This window comes from Hemitrygon akajei, chromosome 26, assembly GCF_048418815.1.
Source record: "Hemitrygon akajei chromosome 26, sHemAka1.3, whole genome shotgun sequence".
NCBI lineage: Eukaryota > Metazoa > Chordata > Chondrichthyes > Myliobatiformes > Dasyatidae > Hemitrygon > Hemitrygon akajei.
Genome location: NC_133149.1, coordinates 44,162,963 through 44,177,418, shown reverse-complemented (window position 1 = coordinate 44,177,418; position 14,456 = coordinate 44,162,963). Strand labels below are relative to the sequence as shown.

The window sequence follows — 14,456 nt, the reverse complement described above, 5'->3', positions numbered from 1 at the left end:
GTGGCCACTTCATTGCACTTCTGTGCAGCTGCTTATTAATGCAAATATCAGCCAATCATGTGGCAGCAACTCAATGCATAAAAGCATGCAGACATGGTCAAAAGGTTCAGTTGTTGTTCAGACCAAACATCAGAATGGGGAAGAAATGTGATCTAAGTGACTTTGACCATGGAATGATTGTTGGTGACAGACAGGGTGATATGAGTATCTCAGAAACTGCTGATCTTCCAGGATTTTCACACATAATGGTCTTTAAAGTTTACAGAAAAATTATGAGAAGCAAAAAAAAGTCCAGTGAGTGGCAGTTCTGTAGGTGAAAACACCTTGTTAATGAGAGAGGTCAGGGAGAATGGCCAGACTGGTTCAAGCTGACAGGAAGGTGACAGTAACTCAAATAACCACACGTTACAACAGTGGTGTGCAGAAGAACATCTCTGAACGCACAACATGTCAAACCTTGAAGTGGTTGGGCTACAGCAGCAGAAGACCAGATTGGGTTCCACTCCTGTACCTAATAAAGTGACCATAATAAGTGGCCATTGATAAATAAGACACACAGTGAGTGGTGGGTACGAGGAATGTCCTGCCGGTGTTGGTGGTAGAGACAGATACGTTAGGATCATCTAAGAGGCTTTGAGATAGGCATATGAATGAAAGAAAAATGGAGGGCTAAGGGGAGGAAAGGTTTAGAATGATCTTAGAGTAAGTTAAATGGATGGCACAACATCGTGGGCTGAAGGGCCTGTTCTGTGCTGTACTGTTTTATGTTCCATGCTCTAAAAGGTGCATGATGTAAGATAAGTAGCTTGCAGATTCGTTGCTTATTTCAAACATAGTAGAAAGGAGCATGTTGTATTACCACACAATTCATTGCAGTCAATAATTCATCTCTCCAGTGTATTCGCTCACAGATTGTGGGCACTTACAGGGCAACATAACTGTGAACATGAAGTCATGTTTGGGGAGACCAAGTAAGTACAGCAGATTACCTTCCCTGAAGCAAATCAGATTTTTATAACAATCTAATAACTTCGTGGTCACCATTATTGATGCTAGCTTTTTATTAACAGATTTCCTTAATTCATTGAATTAAAAACTCCCCATAGGTTTCTGGGTGGGATTTGAACTCAAGACTTTGGAACTTTAATCCAAAAATCATAATCACTGTTGTACCATTTCCATCTGAGCAAAATGTTCTGTTTTATTTAAGAGACGTCTCTGGAAAAACATTAAAATTGAGAATTTTTGTGCAAGTAAATAGAAGGAAATGGAGCGTCTAGCTAATGTGCTGGATTTAATTAAAAATTACTTTTGTCAAAACAAACCTTCTCATTGCATAAGCAACCCACAAACTGCACACGCACTGAGATTTTAAAGATGTGAGTAGAGAGATTAAGGCACTTTGGACAAATAAAACACAGAGAACATGGAAGCCATCTTGCTGATATTCTAACAACATGATCTTTATTGATAACAAAAATACAGAGTAATGAAAAAAGATGCCTCTCCCAGGCCAATAAACAATTGAGCAAGCCCCAGTGTGGAGTGTGAGCTTGTTGCTTGACTGATACTGTTTCCAGGCAGCGTTGACATATTTATAATTCCTTAATCCCTGCTGTGGCTTCCACCATCTGTGCATCTCCAGCAGAAGGAACGTGACCTTCCAGTGCCAGGGGAAAACAGTGGAGTCGGGGGAAAACGAAGGCAAGAAATTGCTGTCTCATAATATAGGTTACCAAGTCGAAACTTGACAGCTGATGGATGTTCAGACCATCAGTTCCAAGAGAGAGTGATCTCATCCCCCAGAAGCACGAATCAACAACATAATTTGTGCTTCGAAAATCAAACTCCTTCTTGCTATCTTAAGTATTTAAATTTTATGTAAATTAATAACATTTTCCCACAAGAAGCTTTTCCAAGAGAATGAAAGCTTTCTGGTAGGTAAATGGTAGTTGGCATCAATAGGGTTAACTTGAGACGAGTAAGTTGTCTATTGGTGGGTCTTCTGATGGTTGTGGAAGCCGATCCAGGATCCATGTATTCTGGTGTAGTATGGACACAAGTAAGGAGCAGCTGTGGTTAGTCATTGTGTATTGGTATCAGTAACAACACACACAAAACGCTGGAGGAACTCAGCAGGTCAGGCAGCACCTATGAAAATGAATGAACAGTTGACATTCCTTCAGGACTGAAAAGGTAGGGAGAAGATACCTGAGTAAAAAAGTGGGGGAGGGGAAGGAGGATCGCTAGAAGATGAGAGGTGAAGCCAGGTGGGTGGGAAAGATGAAGGGCTGGAGAGGAAGGAATCTGAGAGGAGAGTGGACCGTAGAAGAAAGGAAAGAAGGAGGGGACCAAGGAGGAAGTGATAGCAGGTGAGAAGAGGTAAAAGGTCAGAATGGGGAGTAGAAGAAGAGGGGAGGAGGAGGGGAAATGTTTATTGGAAGGAGAAATTGATATCCATGCCATTAGTTTGGAGGCTACCCAGATAGAATATAAGGCGTTGCTCCTCCACCCTGAGGGTGGCCTCATCTTGACATAAGAGGTGGCCATGGACTGACATGTTGGAACGGGAATGGGAGTTAAAATGTTTGGCCATTGGGCAGTTCCGCTTTTGGCGGATGGAGTGGAGGTGCTCGACAAAGCAGTCCCCCAATTTACAATGGGTCTCACCGACGTAGAGGAGGCTGCATCAGGAGCACCAAACACAATAGACGACCCCCACAGACTCGCAGGTGAAGTGTAGCCTCACCTGGAAGGAGTGGTAATTTGTATTAATACTGATTGGTATCAGTAACCCAGTAAGTCAAGATAATCTTTTGTTTGAAAGTTGTAACTTCTTTTCTTCAGACATATTTATTCAAGGGAATTAACATAATTCAAAGTTACCAAAGTACATATATGTTACCCTGAGCTTAATTTTCTTATGGGCATTCAAAGTAAATACAAGGAAACACAATAGAATCATTGAAAAACTACACACAAACAAAGGCAGACAAAGAAAATACATCAAATTGTGCAAAAATGAAAAGAAAAACAAAATGATAATAATAGATTGACAAGTAATAAATAATATTGAGAACATTGGCAAGGTCGGAATCTACAGTATTATCCAACACTAATTTCCTTTGAGGTTTGCCTTTGTGAACTGCTACAGTTTGTGCGGTGAACATGCCCCCACTTAGCAGCTTGACAACAGCCAAATAGATAGATAGATACTTTATTCATCCCCATGGGGAAATTCAACATTTTTTCCAATGTCCCATACACTTGTTGTAGCAAAACTAATTACATACAATACTTAACTCAGTAAAAATATGATATGCATCTAAATCACTCTCTCAAAAAGCATTAATAATAGCTTTTAAAAAGTTCTTAAGTAGTTTACTTAAATACATTAAATACAATCAACCTCGGCACTTTAACATATCTTACTCCTGGCGGTTGAATTGTAAAGCCTAATGGCATTGGGGAGTATTGACCTCTTCATCCTGTCTGAGGAGCATTGCATCGATAGCAACCTGTCGCTGAAACTGCTTCTCTGTCTCTGGATGGTGCTATGTAGAGGATGTTCAGGGTTTTCCATAATTGACCGTAGCCTACTTAGCGCCCTTCGCTCAGCTACCGATGTTATACTCTCCAGTACTTTGCCCACGACAGAGCCCGCCTTCCTTACCAGCTTATTAAGACGTGAGGCGTCCCTCTTCTTAATGCTGCCTCCCCAACACGCCACCACAAAGAAGAGGGCGCTCTCCACAACTGACCTATAGAACATCTTCAGCATCTCACTACAAACATTGAATGACGCCAACCTTCTAAGGAAGTACAGTCGACTCTGTGCCTTCCTGCGCAAGGCATCTGTGTTGGCAGTCCAGTCTAGCTTCTCGTCTAACTGTACTCCCAGATACTTGTAGGTCTTAACCTGTTCCACAAATTCTCCATTAATGATCACTGGCTCCATATGAGGCCTAGATCTCCTAAAGTCCACCACCATCTCCTTGGTCTTGGTGATATTGAGACGCAGGTAGTTTGAGTTGCACCATATCACAAAGTCCTGTATCAGTTTCCTATACTCCTCCTCCTGTCCATTCCTGACACACACAGAACAGTTTTATAACCATGGAATCATTTAGGGACAGAAGGAGGCCATTCAGTCCATAAAGTCTGTGCCAGTTTTGTATGGATTGCCCTGGGGAATGATCTGTCTGAATGGCTTTTCACTGTTTCACTGCACATGACCATAATAAACCAATTTGCTAATGACAATTCTCCTTCACATTTTTCTCTTCAAAATGTCTGTCCAGTTCCCTTTTGAAAGCAGTAATTAATAGGGGAGAATATGGTTGGTATTCTGATATACAACTGTGTGGCCTTGGTTGTAGCAAGGAGTAGGCTTCATGCAGGCTTGCCTGCTGCTGCAGTCCAGATTGGACTCTGCACTGGAGGCGGTGTAGCATGGAGTCCATGCTCAGCTGGGAGCTGGCCTCTCCCATCAGTGCTGCCCTCCAGTGTTTGATCGGCAGAATGACAGGCTGGATTGTCAGGAGCTGTACCATCAATTTGCATGTCATTTATAGTCCTAAACACTTGGATTATACATGTGTTTTTTTTGCATAATCTGAACCAACATCTCCTCCAGGTGCCTAGAATGTGGAAACTTAATGCAAGTCCTCGCCATCTTACAAACCCCTGTCTTGGGTACAATCTGTGCACACAAATGACTATTTGGGAGATTGGGATGAATTCACCAGCTGCCAAGGGACTGCAAGAATCTTTTACCACCTGGGATCACGGCCACATTTCTGACTGGTGAACTATTCAAGTTGCAATCAGTTCACAGTAACGGAACCCTGCCGTCACCTATCTGTCAAATTATAAAATGCATTCCCACCACTGCAGTAAAAATTAAATCAAGGTTTGTGCTGGCCTTTTGTGCACCTCTAGTTACTGGTGCCTTCATCTTCAGATGCCATAGCCCTCATTTCTGGAATTCCCTCCTTAAATCTCTTTGATTCTAAGCCTTTCTTTAAGGAACCTTAACCTTTCCTTAGTAACACATACCAAATGCTTATTGAGAGAAATAAACAATCCCGAAGTATCAACTCTTTATTCTTCTCCATAGATGCTGCCTGACCTGCTGAGTTTCTCCAGCTTTTTGAGTGTGTTGCTCAAGATTTCCAGCATATACAGAATCCCTTGTTTCTCTTAACCTTTCCTCTTTAGGGAAACTTTGATCTGCTTTTCTACTGTTATGTATGATTTGATGCCATGCCTGTGAAACAGTCTGGGATGTTTTTAGAGTGTTAATAGATCCCATATAAACAAGTTATCATTGAATATTCTTGGCATGTTATGAAGAAATACTGTTTTAATCTTCCAAATGTTTGATTTAATTTTCGCAAATACCTCTGGCTGTCTCATGTGGCAAGTATTATCCCTTTTTTGTCACCATTTGCCAATTGCTTAATAGAACTAAATCTTTTAATAAATCTTTTGCTATATCCCCTACTTCTTACTGCTCTTCTTAATTTAGTGTTGCCAGTAACATTAACAAAATGTAGAATTCATAGACGATCAGAACAAGGGCATCATGTAAAACAATGACTTGGAATTGTGGGAGTCCTTGTTGCCAAGGATGTCATTGTGCTGGAGAGAGTGCTGAGGAGATTCACCAGGATGTTGCCTGAATTAGAACATTTTAATTATAAGGAGAGATTAGATAGGCAATATTTGTTTCTCCTGTGGTGAATGAGGGTGAGAGGCAAGCTGACAGAAATATGCAAAGTGATGAGGGGAATAGATAGAGTAGGTAGTAAGAATCCTTTTGTTTTCTTGCTGTGGGTGTCTAAAACAAGGATAGAGTCACAGAGGAATACAGCACAGAAACAGGCCCTTTGGCCCATCTAGTCCATGCCAAAACCATTTAAACTGCCTAGTCCCAACGACCTTGCACCGGGGCAATAGCCCTCCATACTCCTACTATCCATGAACTTATCCAAACTTCTCTTCAACGTTGAAATTGAGCTTGAATAGACCACTTGAGCTGGCAGCTCATTCCACACTCCCACAACTCTCTGAGTGAAGATGTTTCCCCTTATGTTCCCCTTAAACTTCTCACCTTTCACCATTAACTCATGACCTCTGGTTGTAGTCTCACTCAAGCTCAGTGGGAAAAGCCTGTTTGCATTTACCCTATCTATACCCCTCATAAATCTGTATACCTCTATCAAATCTCCTTTCAATCTTCTACATTCTAAGCAATACAGTCCAAACCTATTCAATCTTTCCTTATAACTCAGGTCCTCCAGACCCGGCAACATCTTTGTCAATTTTCTCTGTACTCTTTCAACCCTGTTTACATCTTTCCTGTAGGTAGGTGACCAGAACTGCACACAGTACTCTAGATCAGGCCTCACCAACATCTTATACAACTTCAACATAACATCCCAACTGCAGTATTTCCAGGTGAGGCGACACTTCACCTGTGAGTCGGCTGGTGTGGTATACTGCGTCCGGTGCTCCCGATGTGGCCTTTTATATATTGGTGAGATCCGACACAGACTGGGAGACCGTTTCGCTGAACACCTACACTCTGTCCGCCAGAGGAAGCAGGATCTCCTAGTGGCCACACATTTTAATTCCACGTCCCATTCCCATTCTGATATGTCTATCCATGGCCTCCTCAACTGCCAAGATGAAGCCACACTCAGGTTGGAGGAACAACACCTTATATACTGGCTGGGTAGCCTCCAACCTGATGGCATGAACATTGACTTCTCTAACTTCTGTTAATGCCCCTCCTCCCCTTCTTACCCCATCCCTGATATATTTAGTTTTTTTTCCCTCCCTTTTTTTTCCTTTCTCTCTCTGCCCATCACTCTGCCTGTTCTCCATCTCCCTCTGGTGCTCCCCCCTCCCCCTTTCTTTCTCCCTAGGCCTCCCCTCCTATGATCCTTTCCCTTCTCTAGCTCTGTATCCCTTTTGCCAATCACCTTTCTGGCTCTCAGCTTCACCCCACCCCCTCCGGTCTTCTCCTATTATTTCACATTTTTCCCTCCCCCTCCTACTTTCAAATCTCTTACTATCTTTCCTTTCAGTTAGTCCTGACGAAGGGTCTCAGCCCGAAACGTCAACAGTGCTTCTCCCTCCATAGATGCTGCCTGGCCTGCTGCGTTCCACCAGCATTTTGTGTGTGTTCCTGTACTCAATACATTGATTTATGAAGGCCAATGTGCCAAAAGCTTTCTTTACAATCCTACCTACCTGTGATGCCACTTTCAATGAATTGTGGACCTATATTCCCAGATCCCTTTGTTCCACCGCACTTCTCAGTGCCCTACCGTTCACTGTGTACGACCTACTCTGGTTGGTCCTACCGAAATGGAAAGCCTCACACTTGTCTGTATTAAATTCCATCTGCCATTTTTCAGCCCAATTTTCCAGCTGGTCCAGATCCCTCTGCAAGGCATGAAAGCCTTCCTCACTGCCCACTACACCTCCAATCTTTGTGTCATCTGCAAATTTGCTGATCCAGTTAAGCACATTATCATCCAGACCATTGATACAGATGACAAACAACAATGGACCCAGCACCAATCCCTGAGGCACTCCACTAGTCACAGGCCTCCAGTCAGAGAGCCAAATCCTCTACCACCACGCTCTGGCTTCTCTCAAAGCTAATGTCTAATCCAATTTATTACATCATCCTGAATGCCGAGCGACTGAACCTTCTTGACCAGCCTCCCATGCAGGACCTTGTCAAATGCCTTACTAAAGTCCATGTAGACAACATCTACTACCTTCCCTTCATCAACATTCATGGCAACTTCCTCGAAAAACTATATGAGATTGGTTAGACATGATCTACCACGCACAAAGCCATGCTGACTATCCTTAATCAGTCCATGTCTATCCAAATACTCATATATCCGGTCCCTTAGAACACCTTCCAATAACTTTCCAACTGCTGATGTCAGGCTCAATGGCCTATAATTTCCTGGTTTGTGTTTAGAGCCTTTTTTAAATAGTGGAACAACATTGGCTATCCCCCAATCCTCTGGTACCTCTCCTGTTGCTAAGGATGATTTAAATATCTCTGCTAGAGGCCTGGCAATTTATGCACTTCCCTCCTGTAAGCTCTGCGGAAACACCTTGTCAGGCCCTGGGGATTTATCCACTCTGCCTCAGGGTAGCAAAATCCTCCTCCTCTGTAATCTATACAGGGTCCATGAGGTTGATGCCGCTTTGCCTCACTTCTGTAGAGTCTGTGTCTGTCTCCTGAGTAAATACAGATGCAAAACATCCATTTCAGATCTTCCCCATCTCTTCTGGCTTCATGCATGGATTACCATTCTGATCTTCCAGAGGACCAACTTTGTCCTTTGCTATCTTTTTGCTCTACCTGTAGAATCTCTTAGGATTCTCCTTCACCTTGTCTGCTAAGGCAACCTCTTGCCTTCTTTTAGCCCTCCTGATTTCTTTCTTAAGTGTTATTTTACATTTCTTATATTCCATAAGTACCTCATTTGTTCCTACCTGCCTATACCTGCTATGCACCTTTTTTTTAACCAGGGTCACAATATCCCTTGAAAACCAAAGTTCCCTACACTTGTTATTTTTACCTTTGATACTGACAGGCACAAGCAAGCTTTGTACTTTCAAAATTTCGTTTTTGAAGGCCTCTCACTTACCAAGCACACTTTTGCCAGAAAACAGCCTGTCCCAATCCACACCTGGCAGGTCATTTCTGATAACATCAAAGTTTAGAATCTCAACCTGCAGACCAGACCTATCTTTTTGCATATTGATTTTGAAACTAATGCCACTGTGGTCACTGGATGCAGTGTTCCCCTACACATCACCTGCCCTGTCTCATTCCCTAATCACAGATCCAGTATCACACACTCTCTCGCTGAGACTTTGACCTACTAATGAAGGAAACTTTCCAGAACGCATTTGACAAACTCTATCCCATCTCGTCCTTTTACAGTATGGGATTCCCCGTCAATATGTGGAAAGTTAGAATCACCTACTATAACAACCTTATGTTCCTTGCAACAGTCTGCAATCTCTTTACAAGTGTGTTCTGTTAAATCCCTCGGACTTTTGGGTGCTCTGTGATATAGCCCCATAAACGTGGTCATACGGTATCTTTGTTCTTTCTCAGTTCCACCCATAACACCTCACTAGTTGAGTTTTCCAGTCTGTCCTGACTGAGCACTGCCGTGACATTTTCCCTGATCAGTAACGCCACCCCTCCCCCTTTAATCCCTCCCACTCTGTCAGCTCTAAAACAACAGAACCCTGGGATATTGTGCTTCCAGTCCTGTCCCTCCTGCAACCAAGTCTCACTAATAGCTACAATGTCATTATTTCACATGCTGATCGATGCCTTAAGCTCATCTGCCTTTCCTACAATACTCCTTGTATTGAAATATAAATAGGATTGGCAGCTCCATTCATTCAAAAGGCAAGAGGTAAGAATATTTTTCAATTTAGTTTAATGTTCTTGTTACTTCTAAATTTTAATAGTCAGAGGCAATTCATCTGTTAAAATTCCTTGCCAGTTTGACAGAGGTTCATGGTTTTGCCATCAAAAGCCCGTCAAGGTGCTCTGTGTTCAGGAGTTCTGCCCTCTGCTGCCCGAGGCTTAATTGCCTGATTTGAGGGTGTGGAGGCTCAGTGTGATCGCCTGCTGTGTCCAGACAGGTGAGCGGTTGTGTGGGATGGGAGCAGGCTGTGGATTCTACCTGGAGGATCCACCCCATTCTAGTTACTCTTCTATTACCAGCATTATAACATCAACAAGAATAGAGAGGTAAGAGATATCAGATTCAGATTGAGTTTCATTTATCTATCACAGGTACATTATAACATGCAGTGAATTGTTAACAACCTAAAGATATGCTGAGGGCAGCCCGCAAGTGAAGCCACATATTTCGACACCAACATACCATGCCCACAATGTACAGCAGAACAGCATGAGCAGTACCAACAACAACAAAACTACAGCAAAAAAAACAACAAAACAAGACCCTTTTGTCCCTCCCACCCACATACCCAGGCCTCCAATCCCAGAACAGGCTGCCTCTGAGCCTCCTGTCTAGCGGACATCAGCTGTGGACTGGCAGACTCGCAGACCCAGGGCTTCGGCCATTGGGCCTCAAATTCCAAGCATACCGACTTCCGACTTTGACATCTGGTATTGACCCCAGGCTTGCCAATGACAGGACCCCGAAATCTAGGCATGTAACACAAGTAACTCCATGACACATAGAAAATCTACAGCACAATACAGGCCTTTGGCCCACAATGCTGTGCTGAACATGTCCCTACCTTGGAAACTACCTAGGGTTACCCATAGCCCTCTATTTTTCTAAACACCATGTACCTGTCCAGTCTCTTAAAAGACCCTATTGTATCCACCTCCACCACAGTCACTGGCAGCCCATTCCACTCACTCACCACTCTCTGAGTAAAAACCTTACCCCTGTCAATCTCCTCTGTACCTACTCCCCAGCACCTTAAACCTGTGTCCTCTTGTGGTAACCATTTTAGCCCTGGGAAAAAAACCTCTGACTATCCACACAATCAATGCCTCTCATAATCTTATACACCTCTATCAGGTCACCTCTCATCCTCCGTCGCTCCAAGGAGAAAAGGCCGAGTTCACTCAACCTATTCTCATAAGGCATGCTCTCCAATCCAGGCAACATCCTTGTAAATCTCCTCTGCACCCTTTCTATGGCTTCCACATACTTCCTGTAGTGAGGTGACCAGAACTGAGCACAGTACTCCAAGTGGGGTCTGACCAGGGTCCTATATAGCTGTAACATTACCTCTCGGCTCTTGAACTCAATCCCACAATTGATGAAGGCCAATGCACTGTATGTCTTCTAAACCACAGAGTCAACCTGCGTGAGTCTCCTATGGACTCGGACCCCAAGATCGCTCTGATCCTCCACACTGCCAAGAGTCTTACCCATTAATACTCTAATCTGCCATCATATTCGACCTACCAAAAGTGAACCACCTCACACTTATCTGGGTTGAACTCCATCTGCCACTTCTCAGCCCAGTTTTGTATCCTTACAATGTCCCACTGTAACCTCTGACAGCCCTCCACACTATCTACAACACCCCCAAACTTTGTGTCATCAGCAAATTTACGAACCCATCCCTCCACTTCCTCATCCAGGTTATTTGTAAAAATCACGAAGAGAAGGAGTCCCAGAACAGATCCCTGTGGCACACCACCGGTCACCAACCTCCATGCAGAATATGACCTGTCTACAACCACTCTTTGCCTTCTGTGGGCAAGCCAATTCTAGATTCACAAAGCAATGTCCCCTTGGATCCCATGCCTCCTTACTTTCTCAATAAGCCTTGCATGAGGTACCTTATCAAATGCCTTGCTGAAATCCATATACACAACATCAACTGCTCTACCTTCATCAATGTGTTTAGTCACCTCCTCAAAAAATTCAATCAGGCTTGTAAGGCACGACCTGCCCTTGACAAAGCCATGCTGACTATTCCTACTCATGTGATGCCTCTCCAAATGTACATAAATCCTGCCTCTCAGGATCTTCTCTATCAACTTACCAACCACTGAAGTAAGACTCACTGGTCTATGATTTCCTGGGCTATCTCTACACCCTTTCTTGAATAAGGGAACAACATCGGCAACCCTCCAATCCTCTGGAACCTCCCCCATCCCCACTAATGATGCAAAGATCATTGCCAGAGGCTCAGCAATCTCCTCTCTCGCCTCCCACAGTAGTCTGTGGTACATCTCATCCGGTCCTGGAGACTTATTCAACTTGATGCTTTCCAAAAGCTCCAGCACATCCTCTTTCTTAATGTCTATATGCTCAAGCTTTTCAATCCACTGCAAGTCATCCCTACAATCGCCAAGATCCTTTTCCGTAGTGAATACTGAAGCAAAGTATTCATTCAGTATCTCTGCTATCTCCTCCGGTTCCATACACACTTTCCCACTGTCACACTTGATTGGTCCTATTCTCTCACATCTTATCCTCTTGCTCTTTACATACTTGTAGAATGCCTTGGAGTTTTCCTTAATCCTGCTTGCCGAGGCCTTCTCATGGCCCCTTCTGGCTCTCCTAATTTACTTCTTAAACTCCTTCCTGCTAGCCTTATAATCTTCTAAATTTCTATCATTACCTATTTTTTGAACCTTTCATAAGCTTTTCTTTTCTTCTTGACTAGATTTACTACAGCATTTGTACACCACAGTTCCTGTACCCTACCATCCTTTCCCTGTCTCATTGGAACGTACCTATGCAGAATGCCACTTCGAAGACAACCCCTCCATGACTTCCTCCTTTTCGGCAGTCGTTACACTATCTCTGATCAACAGTGCCACACCCCCACCTCTTTTGCCTCCCTCCCTGTCCTTTCTGAAACATCTAAAGCCTGGCACTTGAAGTTGAATATATTTCATTCCAAAGAATTATAGTGTCTAAAATGTAGACTGAGTCTTTCCATTAGATGAAATTGTTGTGGAACAGTACCATACCATATGATTATTCCAATTTAACTAATTTGAATCTTAATAGAAGTTTACCTAATACTTTACCTGACTTGATAGATGTTGGTCAAATTTTGAGAGACATTAAATACGATAGACAGTCAGATTCTTTTTTCTTGGGTAGAAATGTCAAGTACTACATGCATTTAAAGCGAGAGGAGTGAAGTTTAGAGGAGATATAAAAATGAAGGGCTATGTAGGAGGGAAAGATTAGATTGATCATAGAGTAGGTTAAAGGGTTAGTACAACATTGTGGGCTGAAGAGCCTGTACTGTGATGTAGTGTTCTATGTACTATGTATGGAGTAAGTCTCTTTTACGCAGAGAGTGGTGTGGAAGCAGATATGACAGTGGTGTTCGAGAGGCATTTAGACAGACACATGAATATGCAAGGGGTGGAGGGATGTGCAAGCAGAAGGCATCAGTTTAATTTGGCATCATGTTTGACACAGAGCTCTCAGGCTGAAGGGCCTGTTCCTATGCTGTGCTGTGTGGTAAACTATGTATACCTGTCTAGACACGCCCCTCTGCTGACTGCTCCTGTGGCTCCTCCCACAGACCCCTGTATAAAGGCGATTGAGGACACTGCTTCCCCCCTCAGTCTCGACATGGTCGTGGTCCCTTTTTCGCTGTTAATAAAAGCCTATCGTTCACTTCCAGTCTCCTAGAGTTATTGATGGTGCATCATACTGTTCCATGGTCTATGTTCTTGAACATTTCTGCTGCAGTAGTTTGTCAGTATGAGAGAGAATGAAACGTATCCAATTTTATTCACACAAACTGCTACAGAAGAATGGTCCAAGAATTGCAAAGGATTAGGTTATAGCAGAAGCTCTTCAAATCAAGGCACAACACAATAGTTAACAATTTCTGTTACAGCTTTTTTTCTTTTAAAACAAAATTTATTTGGCTGAAAATATAAATCAAAACTAAAACAAATTTCAGGTTTATTTTATCTTGCAATTCCCTTTAAAAAAAAACTAAACTGGGTTAAAGGAACTTTATTGATATAAGAAACAACCTCCTTGGACGTGATAATGAGAATATCATGATGATAGTTGATCAAGATAGTGGTGACTATAATGGCCAATGATACAGATTCTTCTTGTTCTTTCAGAAGGACAGTGGTTCTCGCCGAAGCAGTGTTAATAGCTCAAAGGCCGGCACAGCAAGAGGTAGGTCTCCAATTTCCATCTGGCCACTATTCAGAACTGAAACTGAAGCCATCTGCTTATGTTTCAGTGGCCTGTCTCCAAATGCCGACATGACTGGCATGGATAGAAGATTGGCTGACTGGCAGGAAGCAAAGAGTGGGGGGGGGGGGGGGGGATAAAGGGGTCCTTTTCTGGTCAGCTAAGAATTCTAAGAAAAGATGTGCTAGCATTAGAGAGGGTCCAGAGGAGGTTCACAACAATGATTCCTGGAATGAAGGGGTTAATGCATGAGTAGTATTTGATGTCTCTGGGCCTGTACTCACTGGAGTTCAGAAGAATGAAGGGGGTGGGGGTATCTCATTTAAAATGGCCTAGGTAGAGTAGATGTGGAGAGAATGTTTCCTATGGTGGGAGAGTCAGTGGGCACAGCCTCAGAATAGAGGAACATCCCTTTAGAACAGAGATAAGGAAGAACTTCTGTAGCCAGAGGGTGGTGAATCTGTAGAATCATTGCCACAGATGACTGTGGAGGCCAAGTCATTGGGTGTATTTAAAGTGGAGGTTGATAGGTTTTGATTAGTCAAGGTGTGTAGCTGTCTCAGAGACATGTTTCATTGAGATGTTTATTTTATTTGTTTTTGTCATAAATTCATGATTTTTTTTGTCATAAATTCATGATTATTTTATCATCTTAAAATAATGTTTGATTAAAAATTTTGTGCCTTTTATGTAAGGTTTTAATATAGAGTTTAA

General features: G+C 42.9%; 1 protein-coding gene across 1 annotated transcript in view; it reads left to right on the top strand.

The window, feature by feature from the left end:
* The window catches only part of LOC140716691 (uncharacterized), a 49,064-nt gene that overhangs the window by 9,443 nt on the left and 25,165 nt on the right, over window positions 1-14,456 (top strand). The window contains exon 3 of the mRNA XM_073029515.1: window positions 13,667-13,724. Within this exon, the coding sequence (XP_072885616.1) occupies window positions 13,667-13,724 (58 nt within the window). The remainder of the gene's footprint in view (window positions 1-13,666; window positions 13,725-14,456) is intronic.